The sequence below is a fragment of the Muscardinus avellanarius genome (genome assembly GCF_963383645.1).
Source record: "Muscardinus avellanarius genome assembly, chromosome: 6".
NCBI classification, from domain to species: domain Eukaryota; kingdom Metazoa; phylum Chordata; class Mammalia; order Rodentia; family Gliridae; genus Muscardinus; species Muscardinus avellanarius.
Genome location: NC_137791.1, coordinates 81,456,786 through 81,479,234, shown reverse-complemented (window position 1 = coordinate 81,479,234; position 22,449 = coordinate 81,456,786). Strand labels below are relative to the sequence as shown.

Sequence of the window (22,449 nt, the reverse complement as noted above, 5' to 3'; positions counted from 1 at the left end):
CTAGGGGAGGAATATGCTGAAAATTGTTTTTATCCCTTCTGTGCAAATCAGTTTCTATCTGAGTGAGTCACTGAAGAAGTAGAGGACTCTGCGGTATAACATATATAGGTGACAGGGGTCACCCTCCTCTCATCCCATGGTATATGGTCCAGAGAAGGCCTTGCTATTTGAAGTAGCTATTCTCTGGGATGTGAAGGTTTTAGGAGACAAATAGTTTATTGCATCTGGATGTTAAGTATTACACTAAACTAACGAATCACTGGATATTATTCTTGGGAATTAACTATTCAAAGCAATGCAAACCTATGAGGAAATTTTCCAAATATAATTTGATTATTTTATTAACAGATTTTGTAACTTCCATTGATAATTTTTATTGAAACTGTGAACACATTGTTTTAAAGGTTTCTGTGAATGAAAATATTGAAGGAACATTGCAATTTTCTTCCTTTAAGAACTATGTTGGCGAAGTCCTCTTAGACTACAATTTGGTACATGTAGGAGTCATGGTGGGTGGCAGAAACACTGAAAAAGGAGAAAGAATGACTTTTTAATCTGTATAATCTGCATTTATTAAATTGAAATTTAACAGTTTTGCCTATTTTAACGACTAGGGAGTGAGGTATTTTAACATGTTGAAGAGTATCTGATTATTAAAAGGGTATATACTTTGCCATTCAAAAAGTTTGATGTCCCCACAATAGAAGTCTTCTTGACTTGGCATCAGTACAAGAAAATATCTTATGGATTTGGTGCTCAGGCCCAGGTCAAATAAGAGATCTAGGCTAGAGGTTAATTCATTCCTTTGCAAATATTTATGGAGTGTCTACTATGTATCAGGAACTATTTTAAGTCCTAGGAATACAGATAGGTGAGCAACACAGATAAGAATCCCCGGCTGGTGGTATTTACGGTCTAGGGTTTTGACGAAAGTAATCTCTTTCAATGTCCCCAAGAAGTACCAGTAGTGGTATGTGGTGGGTGGGTTTATTTAGGGGGTGAGGTCTCTGGATTCATTTGGCTTTCTAAATCCCAGACCAAACAGAAGGGCATTGGCAAGGCCTGGACCTTCAGTTATCACACGCTTTCATAAATGTGGCAGTGGGTTATTCTCAAAGGCACAAGCAGTTCCAGTGCATCAACTGAGAGCAGTATCCTTGCTTTTAAAGGCAGACAGCTCAGAGATGGTTCACATTGGTGCTTTTATTGTCAGGCTACAAATAGACATGGGTGCTGGGTAGAAACATGTTATGAAAACACAGATGAGTCATGGCACGGCTGTTGTCTAAGCACACTCTTCTGCCAGGCTCTGTGCAGGAGGTCTTGCCTGCTGGAAGACAGGGATTTTCATTTAGGCATCTTCATTAAAAGCAGACGATCTTGGGTGCTATGTTGATAATTTCCCATGGAACTGTGTTCAAACAGGGGCTGTAAGGATCTAAGTATAATTAAATTATAACGCCAATGTAAATGACGGCATGAATTTCCCAGCTTTGGCAGATGTATATTGCCCATCAGGCAGCTCCAAGAGTACTCTGAGGATTGGGTATTCACAGATTCCCTGTGAAATGTGGGCACTCAGAGTGTAGCTTGGCCTCCTACTTTGCGAAGAGCCAACCATACACTCATATAGGATCCAGCCCTGGTTTGGGACTATTTTCTGTTCTTAAAGCTTAGCCACGAAATACTGGAGCATAAACCTTCTGAAGTCCAAGCACAGTGGGGCATTGTTAATAGACTATTAAATACCACCCACATACTTCTCTGCTCTCCTGGCCATATTGTCAGGTAAACCAAAGCTTTTTAGCTCACTGTTTTAACATCATGTCCCTTCACGAAAGAACTCTCTGGAACCATGTATGCGAGCTCATGGCATTATTTTTATATTCTTGGTTACCAGACAAGTATCTTGATCTATGTATTTAGTTATTTCTAATTAAATTGTTAAATGTTGATATATAAATTTATTCTACCAGAATTTATTACAGTTATGGGGTTTTCACTCCAGGTACTATCAGGATAAGAACCTTGCTATTAAAATAAATCAACAAAGATTTATACATTGCTTAGTTGTTGGGCAAGACACTAGAATAAGGGATACTTTTTGATTCTTTGTGGCAAGTCATATGTTATTTAAAAATTGTGTTTTCTAGCTATATGGAACACAAGAAAGTAATTTAAATCTACATTTGATTGTGAATGACTAAACAGTCTAGAGTGAAAACTGACTGAAGAAAGTAATTTTAATTTTTTTCTGGGAGTAAATATAATCCTATTTTCACAAACCTTTTAGCAAAAGAATGCAGTAAGATTTTTAGAATTCTGTGAATTTTGTGATATTTATGGAGCTTAACAGAGCACATTTTAAGGGAACTTGTCTCATAATAAGGAACATTTATAGCTGGCATCTCCAAATTTGAAGCTTTATTTTAACATACTGCTGTGCTGAGAATTTTTAATCAATCTGCTTAAGTTAGAAATATATAATTTCTTATGCACATATTCCTCGAGAAGATAGACATTTCTTTACAAAGCCTATCATGTGCAATTTATAACAGTGATATTAAAGCAACATGACAATTACTATATTGAGAACTGTACAATAATTTTAATTAACCTGGGTGTTACACTTTGACACTAAAAATAATGCAGTTTCTTCTTTAAGTGAAATTACAAAGTGGCATGTTAATCTGTGCTACCAACATGTTTTAGTTTCAAAAAGTTAAGTAGGAATAGTCTGTTGGAACGATACAATTTGATTATTTGGTTATCCAAGCAACAATGTAGAAAGTCTACATATTTAGTGACAAGTTGAATTGGCATCACTTAGTTACTGTTGAGGCTTATTGGCTGTTGCTTCTTCCAGGAAGGAACTTTATTTTTTAAATTAAATTTTATTGGTGTGCTTTACTTGTAATCATAGTGAGATTCACAGTGGTGCAATCATTTGATCTGTTTCCCTCCCATACTCCCATCTCCTTCCCTTCTCCCCACACACATGCTTCTGAGATTGCCAGTCATCCATGCACATAGGCACATATCATGATTTGGTCTGTTTTCTCCCCCACACCTCACTTTCCCTCCCCTTTTCCCACCCCCTGTCTCCCACTACTCTGCCAGTCTCTCTCCTCATTTTCATGAAGTGTCTGTCTTTTCTTTTTTTCCTCTCTAGCTTCCACCCATAGGAGAAAACATGCAGCCCTTCATTTTCTAAGCCTGGCTGGACTCACTTAGCGTGATGTTCTCTAGTCCATCCATTTTCCGGGAAGAAGCTTTAACTTTAAATAATGTGCTTAACATGTACACATTCTCAGTTTAACTTGCTTGAAGCTAAGTAACATATTGTTTGTTTGTTTGTTTGTTTGTTTGTTTGTTTGAAAGACCTTTGTCAACTGCACTGTCTTGGTTATCAGAAAGTGAAAGTGATCCGGAGAGTCTGGAATGGTCTGGGAGTCCCCAGTGATGCTAAATTCTAAAGTTATTTTGTGTTTTGCTTGAATTTATTTTGAAAAACCTTTATGTAAGAAAATATAACTGTGTGTTGTAGAAAATTCAAACAATACAGAAAAATTACATAGATGGTAATTTTGTTCCTAAAACTAATTACTAACATGTTCATGGCATCATTTCATATATATAGCAATCTCTTTGTATGTAGATAGGTCAATAGATAGGATTTTAGTTTATTTACTTTTTTTCTATGTGTGTGGTGCTGGGGATGGAACCCACGTGTATTCTACCTCCAGTCTATGTCTCCAGCTCTATTTTATATTTTATTTGGAAACAAGGTCTTGCTAAATTGCTGAAAGCCTTACTAAGTTGCTGAGGCTGGCTTCAAATCTGCAATCCTCTTGTCCCAGTATCCCAAGTACTGGGATTACAGATGTGGGTCACCATGCCCAGCTATATATAGGATTTTATATTGGTGAGATCATATTTGTATTATTTTATAAAACTACTATCTTTTCTACTTCAGTTGGGTCTTTAATGCAATTTTTAATTTTGTTGGGGGTGGAACTGGTGTTCCTGGAAGCCCTTCTACCTCCAGGCCACACTCCCAGACCTATTTTATACTTTTTTATTTTTGTAAACAGGGTCTCTTAAGCCAGCACGGCTGGCTTCAAACCTGCGCTATCCTCCTGTCTCTGCCTCCCAAGCATGGGGGATTACAAGTGTGAGGCACCATGCCTGGCTGCAATTTTTAATTTTTGAACATGATACATATGCTGTAGTTTATTTAATCTATTAATCTATTACTGGACTTTCAGCTTTTCCCAATTTTCTCTATTATAAACAATACTATTGTGATTAACTTTATTTTCATTCTTCCTTAGGGTAAATTCCTAACAAAATGATTATGAAGTTTTCTTGTTTTATTTTTTATTTTTTTGCTACTTATTTCAAATTATACTCCAGAGACTCTATACTAATTTAAACTTTTCATTAAAAATAGACAAACATGTCCACTTGTTCATACCCTTGCAAAAACAGAATTTTGTCCTGTGTTCTGATTTTCATCATTCTGTGGGTTGAAAGGATGCCTTGTTCTTAGCCAATTAAAATGTCTTTGATTTTTACTGAGGGTGGATATATTTCCACGTATTTATTGATCATCTATATTTCTTTATATTTCTGTCTTTGGTATATTTTTCTGACAAGTCATTTAGTTTTTCTCAGTAATTAGTAAGAACTTTCTATAATAAAGGTATTTTTCCCTTTCCTTGTTGGAAATATTATATATTTTTCCTATTGCTACTGACTGTCTTTTTAACTTTATGATTTCTTTTGCTGTACAGATTTTATTTTATGTGTGGTCAAAAATCTTCATTTTTTATTTTCTTTCTTCATGATATATTTAGAGAGGCTTTTCCTACCCCATGACTAGAGAAATATTTACCCACATATTTTAGTTCTTTTATGTTTTTATTTAAATTTTTTATGCAGCTGGAGTTGATTTTTGTGTAAGGTTATACTGGCATTTGATATTTCAGATACATGTTCACAGCTCTTCAAACAAAATATATAAGGCCTCCATGTCTTTCCCATCCATTCCTTTTGACTAGGAGTTGACTCTGCTGAAGTTTTGGGCTCATGCTTTTCTTCAAGCAGAGAGATAATTTGTCTTTCAAGTCCTCCTTTTTTTCTCAGTTCCTGCTGGCAACATAAACAGAATCCCTGCTTGTGGCAACACCATTAAGCAGAGTGGGTGGCAGAGAGGTTTGGGGGCCTATGATCTGTTAGGAAACAAAATTCCTGGTTTATAGGCTGTAGCAACACAGGTGAAATAAAGAACAAGGTTGTGTACCCAGTCTTTTTCCCCAGGGTAGGTGGTCTGTGAAAATGCTATCTTGGAGGAAGAAGGAAATTGTTTGAATGGGTATATCTCAAAGTTGGGCCATAGGAGAATCATTGAAGGAACTCTGAGAAAGTTTTGATCATCCAAGCCTCATTCTCAGTGATCTGGATTCAATTATTCAAGGTGTGTGTGTGTGTGTGTGTGTGTGTGTGTGTGTGTGTGTGTGTGTGTGTGTAGAAAGAGACAGACAGACACTGACTTTGTCTTTCCCAGTAATTCTTAGGTGACCTAAATTTGATTTAGATTCTTCTTAAGTTTTTGTTATGGTTTGAGATGATATGGTTTTGGGGAAACTGTCCCTGAGGACCCCTGTTAGGGTTCTGGACACAATTTCCCTCAAAACACACACAAAAAAACCCCAAACAGAAAAACCGCGGGTTCTTGTCCTGAGCTAAGGATAAATACACATTAGCCCGGACTTTTGCTAAAGATTTGAAGAAGTTCATTAAAAAGATAGAAATACAGAAGACAGTTAAAGCTCCATGCCATTCAGAAATGACACAGGTGGAGGGGGGGGCGGTTCAAGTGAATTCACCAAAGATACAACTTGTGGAGCTTTCTTATAGGCCACCTGACCAGATCTGGGCAGGTCCTTTGATATGTAGATGTGCTGCTCTATCTCTAGCCCAGGTATCCACTCTGTCTCCAACCCAGACAGATCCACCCTCTCTGAGGTGGGAAAGGGGGAGGGGCAGCTCTGTCTCTAGCACAGACCCCCACACCTCCAAAATGTGTTAAGTTGCTTCTCTGGAATGGGGATTTCCTCACATCCCTAAGGAACCTTGCCTCCCTTTACAAATGTAAAAAGACCCTAGGCTTCTTCTATTCTTTTGCTAATTCTCCATGGAGAAATCTGTTGGCCCTCTGCCCACAGCTCCTGGCTTTCTTCACTACCAAAGATATATTTTTAAAATTGGAAATCTTTCCCAATACTGGTACATTAATACATTTTGAAACCTCTTCCCAATCCTGGTACAGTTTTGATGATGTGACTTGGCCTATGCTATGATAGACCACTGACATCTAAACTCACACAGGCAATTCAGATTTGACTGCCTATTTCCAGTGGCATTAGGGTGCCTTTTTTTTCTTGGCTAAACTTCATTTTCAAAGATTCCACTAGAGAAGTTTGATTTAATTACTCAACATGCTGCACAGTTCATATAAATCATTACAAACATAGGCTAGAAGTTCTCTTTATATAGTTAGAAACAAAAGCATTTTATAAACCCTAAATTATCACAATAATATTGTTAAATACTTTATCATTGAATGCCACCAAATTTTTATTTTTCAAGTTTTTCTGCCTTGTGGACTGTTAAAGAAATAGAGAATTTCTTGTTTTCTTGGGCAACTGTATGACTTTTTGCCTTAGCCTTTCCTGTTTTTCTTCTTCTGTTCTTGCTACCCAGCCTCCTTTAGCACGATTCTAGCTACTAATCCAAACAATAAGGTCCTTAATAAAAAGGACATATATCAGCAAGAGTCATTCTTTAGTGTTATGTAAAGACATTAAATAGCAATGAAGTAGATGGCATGCTTTTTTAAGTTTTAACATTCAGTTCTCCTGAATGTGCCTTGCTTTACATCAGCCATGACAGGAAACGGTGGCCCTTATGTCCCCTGTCATAAGTAGCTCAAAGACATGAAATGTTGGTATTACAAATTATGGTTGGATTTCAATATTTTTAGAATCTTGCCAGTGTGGTCTGATTTTCTTTGATGCTTGCTATTTGAGGATGTGTCCTAATTTTTTTGGTTGTTATAAAAGGCAGGCCTCATCTTTAATTTCATATTCTCATGCAAACAGAAAAAACATTTGCAAATCAATTTCGATGTGGGCTTGGATTTCACTGTTGTAAAATAAACTACTGTGCTTATTATCCTTGATTTTAATGAAAGATGCAACCAGCCCCAAGGCTTCTATTGATTTGTAATTTGCTTTGGAAAACCCTCAGATGTCAAGAGGTTACCCCTCCCCGCACCAATCCCCTTTTCTCTGAGGACTCTTCTTCTCATACCACTCCTTTTGACTTTCTGTCATATCCTTCCTCTCTTGAAGGAAGATGGGAATAATATTCTGGCTGGGAAGCAGGGGATGAGAAGCAGCAGAGGATAGGATGTAACATTACATCCTAGTCTCTGCTTTGTCCTTGGCCTTAATCCTGAATTCCTTATATATTTTTGTTTCATTTACTCCAAATAATTATCCTATGAGTTAGCTATTGATTTCACAGAAGAGAGAATTAGGATTTAGAGAGATTACTGGTGAAGCTGAAATTTAAACTCAGAAATCCATGACTCTAAGACATGCTCTGTGCTGAGCACCTGGGCAAGGTCTTGGAGATCATCTAGTCCAACTTTATCTTGTGTCTGATCGAGTGCTTTATGCGTGGAGTTACTATTGTTCCAAAAAGGTATCAACCATCAGAGACAGTGCTGAGTAAGCACTTGACATGCATTCTCTAATCTAATGTGCACACCGACCTTATCAGCCATAGGGAGCTTAATAAGTAACTTGCTTAAAGGAACTTGATTAGAGGAAACCCTGCAGTCTAGAAGTGAGTTCAGGATTGTCTGATTCCAGATTCCATTACATTATTTTCAACCAGTCTCTTTCTCTTTCCCTCACTCTTAATCTCAACCCACTCACTCTCATCTTACAGGAAAAGTTAAAAGAGGGAAAGTGATGAGCCTCACATTTTCAGCTCTCTGGGGGCAGAACAGAGTTGTGGCTTTCAGATTTCCTCGCTTCCAGTTGCTTGCTTTTTCTGTTAATCTGCAGTGGGCATCATCTGCCCAGACGTGGAACAAAATGAAGCCTGACCAAAGTGTCCTGGAGTACTTTGGGACACCTGCTTCTGACACACCTCAGGCTCAGCCTTCTGCACATTCGTGAGTTGCTAGGGAGTTTGTTCCTCTAAGAAACCGTGTCTAGAAGTGTCTGTATGACTTATGGCTATTAAAAATACACATGTCCATGTGCTGTTTCCTTTTTTATATCAGTGAATATTAAATACAATAAATCAAAACAGGGCTTTCTGATAGTCCCCTTAGAAATTGCCTCAAACTCTAGTTATAGCTAAAGCCATTCGTTTGCATGAGATTATGTTTAAAATTTCTGTACTGTGAAGAGGAACATGTCAAAATGTGGTGGAAATAGTTCTTAGAAACGCTGGAAGCATCCCGGAATTTGAGCAAGTTTCCAGTGCAATGTGTATAATAAATCACCTGTCTATGTTTCAAAAATCATCAGCCGTAGCATGGAAACTGTAGCACTTACCAAAGGGTCAAATACTGAAATGAAAATAATCTGCCTTTGAACGGTCACACGGCCACCATAAATCAAAGCTATATTCTGGAAAAAATTCTTTGCTATCTTTACTAAACGAGTGACACTGGCCATTGACCTTTGGCAAGGGAGCCTAGGGTGTCGCTTGGGCATGTCTTCTCTGGTTCCTTTAGCATTTGCAGGGCACCTGAAGAGCACATGTGAGGGTGGCACATAGCATGCCGGGAGGAGGAGGAGCAGGGAGGACTCCAGAAGACACTGTTCCTGCCCTCAGAGAGATTAACACCTGTGTCACGTAGGGAAACCTCAATCTCATACTCCTCTTTTTTTATATACTCCCTTATACATAACCTGCTGGAGTCATGTTTCAGTCTTGCAGCAATGATGGGAAAGAGGCCTTCCTCAGTGCTTGATAAAGAATGGTGCAGTGTCTTTGCCCATCATGTGTACCTAGGGTGTGGCTTATACTGCTGGCATGGGAGAAGGATCGATCCCTCAACTCAGTATCTTGCAGGGTCCTTGGCTTATATGATGGAAAAGAATTTCAGCACGAGCCAGTCAAAGATATAATTAAAGGTTTCTTTGGGAAAGTAAAAAATACATGTTGAAGGGAGTATGGGGGCTACTTCCCAAGTGAGAGAGATGTGCTTTGGGAGAGCAGAGCTCTTATTTTAAAGGAAGCTTTGTAAACGGAAAGCTTGAGAGGTGGAATTTTCAGCCTGCTGATTGGATTCCTTTGATCATGGAACACAGAGCAGGTAGCGGCGGTCTGGTTATTCTTGGAATCTTTAGGTTGACAGTGTCAGTTTGGTGGATAGCATGTGGACTGTACTCATATCATTGTGCCTTGAACAATATATTTTTCTGGACTTCTTTGATCATTCAAAAACCAGAATATGTATGCACAATTTACTGGACTTATAATGTTTTAAGATTTATTGAGCTGACCTTCAGGTAAGAAGTAAGAATGAAGACCATCATGGATTTTCTGGACTTAAAGCTAAAGTCTTCCTTTTTTTTTTTTTTTTTTTTTTTCTATTCGTCTCTCTTCCACCTATTTATTTTTTCCTGTCCTACCCCACTGCCACATGGAGCATCCAAGTCCTTAAGCTTTCATGTAAGTTGCAAAAGAAGGAAGACAGATTATAAAGACATAAAAATCCTGCTGTCTGTACAGGAAGTGTGCAAATGCCTCTCTAAGGAAATCCTAGCTGAAGGCACACCTTTTATCCTTGCCAAGGATGAGGTGTGGTTGGTCAGGCAGGTAGTTCTCGTCCCTCATTGCACATCCATATCATCAAATTTTCTGAACCTCTGTATCTAAACATTTAAGACATCAAGGCAGGTGCTATTTTAGGGGCAGAGGGGAATCCCTTTCTTGTCTTTTCTGTGTACATGCATCCTGGTTCTGTTAGCCTTGCTGGCTAATCAGATTCCATTCCTATGAGGAAGAATGAGCCGGATTGGCTATAAATGATGAGATGCCATGCGTTCCAGTCATCCTCAGAGCTCACATCCATGTGAGCCTGGTCTCTACAAGACACACCTGGCAGACTTCAGACGCTGGCTTTGACGGGCACGTGCTGTCTGCCTTGCTGCAGGGCGGGTCCCCTTGCCAGGACAGAAGCCAGTCTCACCATGAGCATGTGTTTCTTGCTCATCCCCACCCATCATTATCTAGTGCTGCTCTAAAGGGTTGTCATCTGTTTTCTGAGTCAAACTCTAACCTTCAAAGAGGAGGATTTGCTAAGGCTAATGTCACCCTCAGGAGGATGTTGCCATCGCTGAAGCAGTTTAAAAGTCATTTTTATTAGTCACCACAATAAGGGTCTATTAGGATAGCTTTTGAGTGGGGATAGAATCCAGTGTGCTTGAGTTCTGCAAGTTGGTCTTTAAAAGCCACTTTCTTCAGAGTTATTTCCTTTGCGTTTAATTTTCTCTAAAAATGATAAGTGAACGAAAAGTTGCTGGGGAACTTTTTGAGACAGTAGAAGGAGACGAGGCTTCTAGCTGGATAGACTACTCGGGGGTGGATTCAGAAAACCAAAGAAGGATACCTCAGTTTCCCTAGAAATCAACACTCTTCCAGTCAGAGGTGGTTTAGATGAAGAGGTATGTTTTATGTAACATAAACCGTACTTCTAAGAACTGGTAGTATATTAATGGAGGGGGAAACATCCTGGAATACCTAGTTTAAGTATACATACAAAGTTGCAAGGATCAGATAAACTTACTTTACTGTGTAAATTAATACACCACTAGCTAAGTCATTCATTTTAAAGCTAGAATGTATTTATTAATTTGCAAATTTTTATTTTACAAATTTTAGCGTTCAAATTTATAACTTTATGTATGAATAAAGGGTCTCTGTCATCTGTTCACATTTTAAAAATCATGCATTGGCAAGGTACTATTTTATGTTTACAAAAAGACCTTTCCTATAATAGACATGTGCTATTCTAACTTGATGTTTAAATGATGAAAAATATAAGAAACAGGCCAGTTTATCATCACAGAAGTATTAGTCTCTTGGGAGGCTGAAAAGGAGGTTCACAGATTTGAGGCTAGTGCAGTAACTAAGTGATACCTTATTTATTTATTTATTTATTATTTAAATGATGTATTAGTATTTTTTAATATATTTCAGTAACAAATACTAGCATAGATGAAACAGAAGTAGTAAAATAATGATTGTTATTGAAGCTGACTGATGGAATATTTGTGATCATCTTAACATTCTTTCTGCTTATTTTGTATGTATGAAAAATTGTTGAAAATAATTGTAGTAGATGGTTTGTGAAATACAAGTAGTGTAAGTCATCTCACTTCTCAGCATTATGCTACTTAAACAGTGGACAAGAATGTTCAATATTTATTGAAGCATTGCATGAAAATAATAACCTCAATATACAAAAGAGATAAAATTTGGTGATACCTTATTTAAAATAAGAAAAATTTTAGAGAGGGCTAGGGGTGTAACTCAGTGGCAGAAGACCCCTGAGTTCAATCCTTAGTAACACACACACACACACACACACACACACACACACACACACTCTGACAAAAGTGTTAGTATTGACATGATTTGGAAGTTTAGACCCATTTTGTAAGTTCTGGATACTTGATGACATATGTTTCTTTATTTTTGTTATGTTAAAGGGAAATAATGGATTGATTTCCAGAACTCTAACTACAAGGTGATGTGGCCATAATATTTAGCTGTTCATGTCCCTGGCACACTTATTTCTCCTAGAGATGAAGTCAATTGAAGCCTTTGTAAAATTTACATTGGACAACAATGAGTATGTAATGAGAATTTTTTTTTAATTGGTGCATTAGAAATTGCAGGATGGAGTATAAATCACTTTTTTTACATCCTTTTTGCTCCCCTCTCCAATTCAAAAGCTTTTCTCTAGGAAACCAAAAATGCCTGTGTATAAAATACAGCTACATGAAAGTGCCTTCTTTGTACAAGGTGAAATCAGGGTTAAACAACAACAAAATCAAGCTAAATAAACATTTCAAAGTAACCACATGTCTGGTATGATAGTGCATGCCTGTAATCCCATTACTTGTGAGGCTGAGACAGGAGGTTCACAGGTTTCAGGACAGTTTCAGCAACATACTGAGACTCTCAGCAGCTTAGTGAGACACTGTTTGTAAACAAAAAACAATAAGAAGAATGTGGGGTATAGCTCAAAGATAGAAGAAGAAAGATAGAAAAGTAACCACAGGAGAAAGACACACCTGAAGTACCAAATTATTTTTACCCATTTGGTAGATTCATAGAATGTTCTTTTATTGCTAGAACCACCAAGTAATTTTTTTTTTAGTAAGATCAACAGCCGCCTTTTGCCCTCTATACACCAGTCATTCCAGTCAATAAGTTTTCTGGAGCAATCCAACTCCAGGGGTAGGGAGAATGCTGGATTGTATATGAGATGAAGTCATGGAGGCAGGGTGTGGGTTGGTAAGTTTTCATTCTTGTTGTTTGCTTCGGACCTCATGGTAACATATTCCTGTAGCTTCATTGTCCTGCTGACATTACCAATGGGAAGAAAAGTAGATGCGTTTTACTCAACGTCTGCGTCTTCTCTCTTGCAGGGCGTCTTGGAGAGCTTCCTGGGCACTGCCGTCTCTGGGGCTATCTTTTGCCTCTTTGCTGGCCAACCGCTCACTATCTTGAGCAGCACAGGACCTGTCTTAGTTTTTGAAAGGCTTCTATTTAATTTCAGCAAGTACGTATATACATATCTCATCATAAATTAGAATGATTTGATTGTAGAATATTTATAGTCTGGATAAAGCACAGAAGAGCAGCTAGGTAGATCCAAGAGTCAGCCAGAATCCTGAAAGGTTAAGACTTAAAAGGTTGAAAATGCCTTTAAAATTGTGTAGTCCACCACTCATTTTACATTTGTTTCAATCTAGGCTTAACCGTTGCATTTTTTTTTTGCTTTCTCCTTTCCTAATCATTCTCTTCCCTTATTGTCCTGCTTAGTGTCCTTGGGGTCTAAGGGACACAACCCCATGCTCATTGCCTTCCTGCTGTGTTTGGCTAATGGGGAGCACCAGCAGGATAGCGCAGAGCCCTCCCAGTATGCAGACCTCTCCCAGCCTCCTGGTGTCTGCTCTCCAGGCAGTCCCACAGGGGCGTCTCCCCCAGGATGTCAGCCTGTGTGCCATGGCTTCTCTGGCCTGGTGTGGCCCTGACCAGCGCCTGGAGACTCCTCTCCTTCCTGCGTCTTCTCAAGCCTCCAGCTAGTAGTGCTTCCTGGTGACCTCCCCGAGTGCCTTGCCTTTCTGTGCTCCCTTCTGTAAATAGCCCCTTTGTTCAGTTTTCCTCAGAATCCCCTTTGAGAATAGCATTTCCTGCCACAATCCTAACTGACACATTAAAGAAATGAAATGATATAAGGTCACGTGGCTCATTAATGAAAGAGAGGGGATGCTATTTATCTGGCCACAGATCCTAACCCCAGCTCCAATACTCTTTACTGAAGATAGCTTTTCAAGACTCAGCCGAATAATAACTGGCATTTATTGAGGTTGATCATGTACCAAGTATTATTTTAAGCACTTTTCATGTACTAACTCATTTAATTCTTATAGCAGTTCTGTGAGGTAAGAAATGTATCCTCTTGATGGAGGAGAAGCAGCCATGCAATAAGTGAATTGCCAAATGTTACATCACCTGTAGGTGGTAGGGCTGGGGTTTGAGTTTTTGCTTTCTGACTCCAGAGCCCAGGCCTTTTGAGGAGTCACTAGGTGTTGCCAGGCGGCATTACAATAATGGTATCAGTTTTTCTCTAAGAAATTGGTGGATTGTTCTAAGAAGTTGAGTTAAGTGAATTATACAAGTGGCCATATAGCACAGAAATAGATTTAAAATAAGAATGAGTATTCTGGTCTGTTTCTAATATATGCGATACCCTTAGGAATTATCTTTACTAGTACTTCTCAATCCTTAGATTACAGGATTTCATATGACTTGGTGGCACTCCTTGTTAGAATTTCCTTATTCTGATACTGTCAAACATTTTCAGAACTTTTACTTTAGACATTCTCTACACAGTGCCTTCTGGACTTAAGAACTCATATATAACTTTGAAACTTTACATCATCAAAAATGATCACAAGATCAGGGAAAGAGTAAGAATTTAAAACCAGTTTTTTTTTTTTTAAAGTGGGTTGAAAACATCAGCAAGAATCTTTTGAGAATATGAAGTTCTAAATTTAAATTATGTAAGTTTTCCATAAGTCGTTACTATACATCTCTCCTCCTTATTACTTCTGAGAAGAACATAGGAAGGGATTTTATTCTTGTCAGTTTATAGGAAGAGTCAAACGGTTTTTTATATGTTTAAGAAAACATTTTGTGAGACAAGCAAGTCTTTGTGGAAAGATTAAACAAGCATGTACTATAAACAGGAACTAACATGCAAAACCTTTGCAGAAAGATTTATGGGATGAAGTGTGATCAGAGCCTTTATCTACAGAAAATGTTTGCGTCCTGGTTTGCTTGAAGTAATTGTAAGATAGAGATGATTTCCTTTCACCAAGCAAGTTTCTTTCTCACTTGCCTTCTGTCTCATCATAATTGGTACTGTTAAATAGTTCCAAGTAATTTATTTGAAAGGAGTTGTAAAGCAACAGAAACATCTGAGAAACAATGCTTTACATCCATCATTGCGTAGCATGCCATGAAGGTTTCATTCACAGTGCTATGAATTTATTCATTTGCTTTTCTCATAGCAGCGGTGCTAATATTTTGTTTAGATACAAAGCATTTTGCGAATAATTATTTCTCAAAGTATGTTTTATGCATCACTAGGCCCATTAAATGCTCCGCGGGGGCGGGGGGAGCTTTTGCGCTCCTAGTAAGTTTGGAAAGTGCTGTATATTACATCCTCCTCTTGGTATTTCATGCTAAAGGGTCTGAGAGGTCATTTAGGAAAGAAACTGTTCTACATTGTTTTGCCCAGATTTTTTCCCAACATATTTTACCATTTCTGGACATGTAGGTAGAGCCTTGTTTTATAAGCTCAAGTTCATCATTTCAGATCATCAATTTGTTTAAAACTTTCTCATCTCTCATTTCTCTTTTTTCTTACTGTTCTAAGCACTACTTTTTATACATATATAATGAAGGGCCATTGGTTTTATTTGGGTTGTTAACATTGAACTGTTCTGGGAGTATGAAAGTCCCTTAGATAGCTACTTTGATATATTATTTAGCTTCTAATATTTAAGTTTATACATGTATTTCTCTTTGTATCCAATCTTATGGTATTTCTAATCATTAACTAGTTCATAAGTTTGTTTTTCATTCTGTCCTATAAACATCAATTCTGTAACAATCACTAGCATTCTTAGAATAAATCAAGATTTTTATAACTTTCAATTTTTTAGGGAAGTAAAACTAGTTATCTGTTTTAAAGTTTTAAGAAGAATCTATTGGCTCAAAAGTATTGAAACAATGGTTGTTCACTTTTATTCTGAGAATAACTCACTGAATGATATCAATTATCTAAAATTCCTAAAAATAAAATTCCTAAAACCTAGCTTTTTCTATAATGTACTTATATTACAAGAATATATATAGGATTAAATAGTAGTAATGTAGATATAGAATTGGAAGATAATCAAAACACACTTAAAAAGTCTTGGAAAATCTATAGAAGGTAACTTTCTATATCGTTGTTAATACTCTGTTATTGAATTCCAGTTCTTGTAATTTGATGAAAAGGAGACACAAAGAATAGTAACATTAATGCCTCCCCTATCTTGAGCTAAATATAAATTATAAAGGGGAACTGTGGGATAATTTTTAAAGGACCAGTTCAGAAATCAAGATATTTACTTTCTGATCCAACTCTGCCATTAAAACCTTGACAGTGGCTGAACAACTTTTATTGGCTTTGATGTCTTATCTATAAAATGAGGTATAGTTGACAAATTTGTGTCCGTATTACTGTGTTCTCTAGAGAAGCAGAACCAAATAAGATTCATATACAGAAAAAGGTTTATTATGAAGAATTGGATGACATAATTTTATGGGCAAGCCCAAAATCTGCATAGCAGGCTGGAAACCCAGGAGAAAAAGTGTTGAGTCTGAAGGCTTTCTACTATAGAGCCAGGAAAAATTGATATTGCTTATGAAATTCAAAGATAGTCTACTATTGAATATTTTATTACCTTTGGGGAGACCAGGTTTTTTTTTTTCAATTAAACCTTTACCTAATTGAATGAGGCCTGTCTGCATTGTGCAGGATGATCTGCCCAAAGCCTACCAATTTAAATGTTACTCTTTAAAAAAAAAAGAAAGAAAAAGAAAAGGAAAACATCATGACATAAACACCCAAATCAATGCTTGGCCAAATATTCAGGCACCTGCAATCTGGTCAAATTGACAGAAAATGAACCATTATAATTACTAAGGAACTTTGATTTCTCATGTTTGATAATTTTCAACTAGCACAAGATCAGTCATCTCCTGGTTCCATGTGATAGTTCATAGACTAATGTCAGTTACTGGCTCTGTCTGGTCTTAAGCTGCCATCGGGCATTCATTCATCCACCACGTCCTTTTTGGACACCATCTGTGGCCAAGTACTAGGCTAGGTAAAGACTGAGTTTTATTCTAGAAACAGTGGGAAGCCAGGGAAAGATGGCTTTTGATGAAGTATCTGGTTATGGACAATAGCTTTGAGTAGGGCAGGCATAGATATCAATGCAAATAATTAGTTCAGAGGTTCTTATCAGACAAATACTTGCTGGTGGTCCAGATTTGGCTTTCTGGTAGAGAAAATGGAGATGGTGCCTTTGGGAAAGTATTAAAATACATCACTGGTAGTTGTTAGAAACCCATGGTCTAAAATCAAGGCTGAAGAGCTTCAAGCATGTATGACATATGGTTCCTGGGCAAGAAATGTTCCTATCTGCTTTTATTTTTTTAATCACAGATAAATATTTAAAATTATTGTTTTAAAATGTTCTCCACATAATTTTAAGAGAATACATATGAAATAATAAAGTATCAAGACTTGACCCATCTTTTCCAAGTTGTGAATCCTGAACTAAGTTGCTTATAAGAAATAGAAAGGGCATTGAAAGATAGAGGATACATTAGATGGAGGTGGCCTATTCTAAGCTGGATGAAGGATAAGAACAGACAGAAAAAAATGTGGTCACATGGTACTTCACACCAAATTTCAGCAATAGGCTAAAAGGGAAACCGCATGGTGCCTGGTCACATATGGCTGCAGCATGGCAAGATGGCCTTTCTCCATCTGGCAACAGCCCCCATTTCCATCGCTGCCTCCTCTGTTGGTGGTGCTCTATCCACAGTGAGCTCCGCATGCCATCTTACGCCCCAACCCTTTTTAACAGTTTTGTCTTCCTGGCTTGACCCTCCCTAGTCAGTCTGGAAAGCTCCTGCTTACCCTTGAATATCTTGAATTTTTTCTTCATCTTCATCTCTCCACCCTGTCAGAATTACTCCTTTATCCGTTATGCTATTTCTTTAGCATTTTATAATTATTTTTATCCATTTGTCTCTCTCTGTAGATTGCAGTGACCTGGGGTCACAGAGCACATTGATCTTAGTGTCTTCATTGGCCATTAACACATGTATCACATGCATGCCAGGTACCAATATTATGCTTTCAGGTTGTTTACTCTGCACACTTCAACAGTATAGAGACCATGTTTTTTGAATGCGGAAATTAACGAATTAGTCACATACACGTGGTGTCACCACTTTCCCTGTGCCTTTCCAAACTTCTAGACCCTGCCTAATAATACCACTAAGATAAATCCTTACATTTTAAAACTGTCTAGAGAAAATGGAGCTGTGCTTCCAGCTGTTAAGTGATACTGTACTTTTAGTAATCATTCTGTATGCATTTGGTAGATTTACCTTCTGTGTGTTTCACTGGGAAGGAGTCTAACTGGTTTTCCTCTCCTCCGCAGGGACCATAACTTTGACTACTTGGAGTTTCGCCTTTGGATCGGCCTGTGGTCAGCCTTCCTGTGTCTCATCTTGGTAGCCACCGATGCCAGCTTCCTGGTTCAGTATTTCACTCGTTTCACAGAAGAGGGTTTCTCTTCTCTGATTAGCTTCATTTTTATCTATGATGCTTTCAAGAAGATGATCAAGCTCGCAGACTACTACCCCATCAACTCCGACTTCAGAGTGGGCTATAACACTCACTTTTCCTGTGTTTGTATGCCACCAGACCCAGGTGAGGACACCTACTCACTGCCTTCTCTTTGGCCTGTGTGTGGCGGAAGGTATAGAGGTCATGCTTGGAAATCTTCCACATGGTATCATGATCCTCAGGAAAGAACTGTCTCTTATTTTCTCTGAGACACCGTCCTCCGGAATTTGAAGCCTGAGTTTTCTTTGCTGTGTGATTCAATCAGAAGTTGAAATTAGAGCTTGTATTGCACGTTCGTGCAATGTTCACTTTAGCTATGCATTCTGAGGGAGAACGCTTTTTATATTTATAATAAAAAAAATGGCTATATTGCAGACCCAGCAAAAATGCTGATATATGTAAAAGATAAACAAGATGCTACAAAGAATTTTCCTGATATCAGAAGGCAGTGTCAGATTACTCCGAGATGTGCTTGTGGTGCATCCCATTCTTCCCTGCCACCTGGGTGGAGAAGTCTGAGGAGCTGCATCTGGGAGATTGAGAGAAAAGAGAACAGAATTTTCCCCAGTGGGACAGTCAGCTATACTGATGAAATGATAGGGTGGGACACTCACAGATTCTTTTTGTCTTGATTAAATAAAATCAGTATACATTAAAATAAAGCCCATGCTTAAAAGCATAGTAGAGAGAGGTAAAAAGTGGAATTTTTTTCTTTTTTTGATGGTACTGGGCTTCCTGGAAACCCTTTTACCTCCGGGCTACACTCTCAGACCTATTTTTATATTTTTATTTGGAAACAGGGTCTCTTAAGCCAGCAGGGCTGGCTTCGAACCTGCATGATCCTCCTGTCTCCGCTTCCCAAGTGTGGGGATTACAAGCGTGTGCCACCACGCTCAGCCAAAATGGAAATTTAAAGGTTCAATTGTCTCAGTGTTATGATGGCCTAGTAGTGCTAAGATGTATACTGACTTGAAATATTTCATAATTAAAAAACTTGTGACTAAATGGGCATGCAATACATGTTCGATTTTATTATTACAATCAATTAAATGTGCTCTCCAAAGAACCATAACCAGGTGGTGCTCTTCTGGGAGAGTAGAAGGTAAAACCCTCTGTAGACATTCAGCCTACATTCTCAGGGAAGTCTAAACATTCAGAATATTGGATTCACAGACATATTTAATTGTGGTATTTTGCACTTTCCATTTCACTAATTTACTTCGGGAAAACTATTTAAGCTGATATCTTGGGCAAATCTGAGTCCAAATCCACCAAGACTATCTAAAGAAAAAGCTTACCAGCCCTTCTGTGGTTTGCGGTGTTCCCAAAGCCAGGTGAGGACTTTTTCGGCGCACTTGTCTCAAGCCACAACTATGCCTGGTATCAGCCCCATACCTACCCCAGGCTGATGAAAACTTGCAATCATTGTTTTAATTGTTTGCTGGCAAAGAAGATAACGTGGAACCAAGGAAGACACGCCTGAATGTGTTATAGTTAAAAAAGATTTTCTATGCAATCTCCCTTCCAGAAAGGATCTTTGTTTTGTTGAACAAGTGATATTGAGGACTGAACCAGTATGACATATGCGTGGCAAGTGTAGGCTTTAGAGGTAATAGCTTTTTCTGTGACCTGTATTCCCCAGGTGTCTGAAAACTCAATCCTAAATAACCAAAGTGTCAGCTCAGAAAGGAACCAGATGATTTCTGTGTGCTTTAAGTGGTACCAGTAAAGTAATAGAGTATGGCTTTTGAAGTCAGAAAATCTTATATCTACGTCCCAGGGTGGCTAATGCCAAACATGTGGCTTTGGCCAAGTTCCTTTCCCAAGGTAGCTTGGCCTCATCTTCCTTGTTTGTATAATCGGGTTAATAGTAGTATGTACCTAATAAAATTGTTTCAAAGGAAAAAGGAAGTGGTCAGAGTACACAGGGAGTACTTAGTGTGTCTTCTAATATGTAACAAGTTGCATTATTAATGACTTATGTTAAAATTTAGGAAGAGTGTTTAGCTTTCAGGTATGAATGACAGTGCAAACAGGCCTGTCTTCACTGATTTTCCTTCTAATCCTACATTGTTTGCCAGTTAGTCTATCTGCAGCCAGACTCTTGGTTGTACCCCTTATTTCTGGAGTGGTTCAAATGAGAGGCACTCGTGAAAGGTATGTGTGTGAACATGAGGGATTTTTTTTTTTTGTTTTTTATCTACAGAGGTGAAACCCATAGTTGGTTTGGAAGAAGGCAAACAGATACTTGCATTTTCAGAACAACCTCCTGTTTTACAAAACCCGATAAGATTAATGATCGTTCCTTTGCCACCTTAATACTGTATGACAACATTAATACTTTCCCATAATCTTAATAGTTTTGGTAGCAAATTGCAGAGATCCATCATAAATGTAGTACCCCTCGATAACAAACTGAAAAATGCTAGTGAGAGAATAATACAGAGCACATACAGCTCGGGGAAGTGTTCTAACAACAACAAAAGGCTGGCCTTTCATCGCAACATGCACTCTTAGGAAAAGCATTCAATCAATGAGTCAATAATATTTAAACTGGCGGATGGCTTGTTTTTCAACACTGGGACAGTATGTAACAACGAACCAGCAACTGCACAGATGGAGTCGTGATCCTGCAAATGAGACACGATTTTACAGAAATGGAAAGGGGTCACTAATCACTAAGAAAACTCCCTTCATGCCCTCCATATGCTATGAATTTTTGTTTGCCTCTGCAAAAGCAATTGTCCGTCTATTCCTCCTCCTTCTTGATCTTTCTGGTTCTCACTTGCCTCCAGAAAACTTAGTCACTTCTGCATCTTCCTTTACTTCACACGCTTTTTCTCCCGTCCTTTTGGCCCCAATTATTGCTTGGTACGCCATGTATGTCAGTTTACAGAAGAATTAAGAAGGAAAATCAGCCAGGAAGTTTGACATTCATGGGTAGAAACATGGCTTTTAGACTAAAGTTTTCTTTAGTGTAAAATTTTCTCTTTTCTTAGAAATGGGATGGCTATTAATTAATGGAGGAGCAATAGATGTTATATTTCCCACCCTGCCTTGATAGTTACATAGCAGAAACATGGCAGAAAGAAGATACTTTGGTTCAAAAGCCAAAAGTGAAAACAAAAATATCCAGTTGAGGGATAGCTCACCATATTCCAGTTAATTACTAGAAATTTATTAGTATAATAAAGTATAAAACATATGTGCTTTGGAATAAAAGGAACTGAGTTTGCATTTCATCTCTCATACTATCTAGCAATGTGAACTTGAGTTAGGCTAATTAATTAATCTCTTTATTTCGTAATCTGTGAGCTGCATTTGAAATTGTGCCTACTCTTTCAGTGGTCATTGTAAATATTAAAATGACATAACACATGTAAAATTGCTTAGCATTTAATGGGTGATGAGTAAAAATGTTTTTTTTTTTTCACATTTCTTACTGTCTTACAAAGGATGTCCTAGTCAGTACTCCAAGTGCAATCTTTAAAAGAACTCAAACATTTAACTTTATTTTTCAGATTTTTTTCCTAGGGAAAGATAGATTAGACTTTTACTGTAATCCTGTCCTCCACAGTAATTACAAACCAGTACGCTATTATAGACAAATATGAAACATCAAAGCTATATTTAAGGGGGGGAAAAGTTCAGTTCATGTAATCCATGAAAGCTCAAGACTACAGAAGTGCTGTACACTACACAAGTTCATGTATAAAAAGGCTTTAAGGTGTTAGAGGCAAGGCATTTTGTTCTTCTAAGTGGCATCTTTATCATTCTTTCAAAATTATAAGTGCTATAATTTTGTAAATAGGAAGCAGGACATGCTACCTTCTCTTCCCTACCCTTTTTCCTTTCTCCTTTGTCTATCATCAAACATAAGCCAAAGGTCTATTTCATTTCTTTTTAAGACTTGTGCTACTTGCAATAAATATAATACATACATATACATATTTGTACATATTTTTATATAAGATGTTATCTTCTAAGTAGTATTATTTTCAAATAACTAGAGGTCAAATTCACATTTGACCTAGACTTTAGGAATAAATGCATTATATTCCAGTATTTCTCTTCATTTGCCTAATGTATAAAGGTTGTAGAGACCATATTCTCAAGGTCACATTAATATTTTAGAAAAG

At 37.7% G+C, this 22,449-nt stretch overlaps 1 protein-coding gene across 4 annotated transcripts in view; it reads left to right on the top strand.

Annotated features, from left to right (window-relative positions):
• The window catches only part of SLC4A4 (solute carrier family 4 member 4), a gene marked incomplete at both ends in the record, with an annotated part of 292,971 nt that overhangs the window by 198,154 nt on the left and 72,368 nt on the right, over positions 1-22,449 (top strand). For all 4 annotated transcript variants that reach the window (XM_080697460.1, XM_080697459.1, XM_080697457.1 and 1 more), the window contains 2 exons: positions 12,753-12,886; positions 18,123-18,394. In XM_080697460.1, the coding sequence (XP_080553586.1) occupies positions 12,753-12,886; positions 18,123-18,394 (406 nt within the window). The remainder of the gene's footprint in view (positions 1-12,752; positions 12,887-18,122; positions 18,395-22,449) is intronic.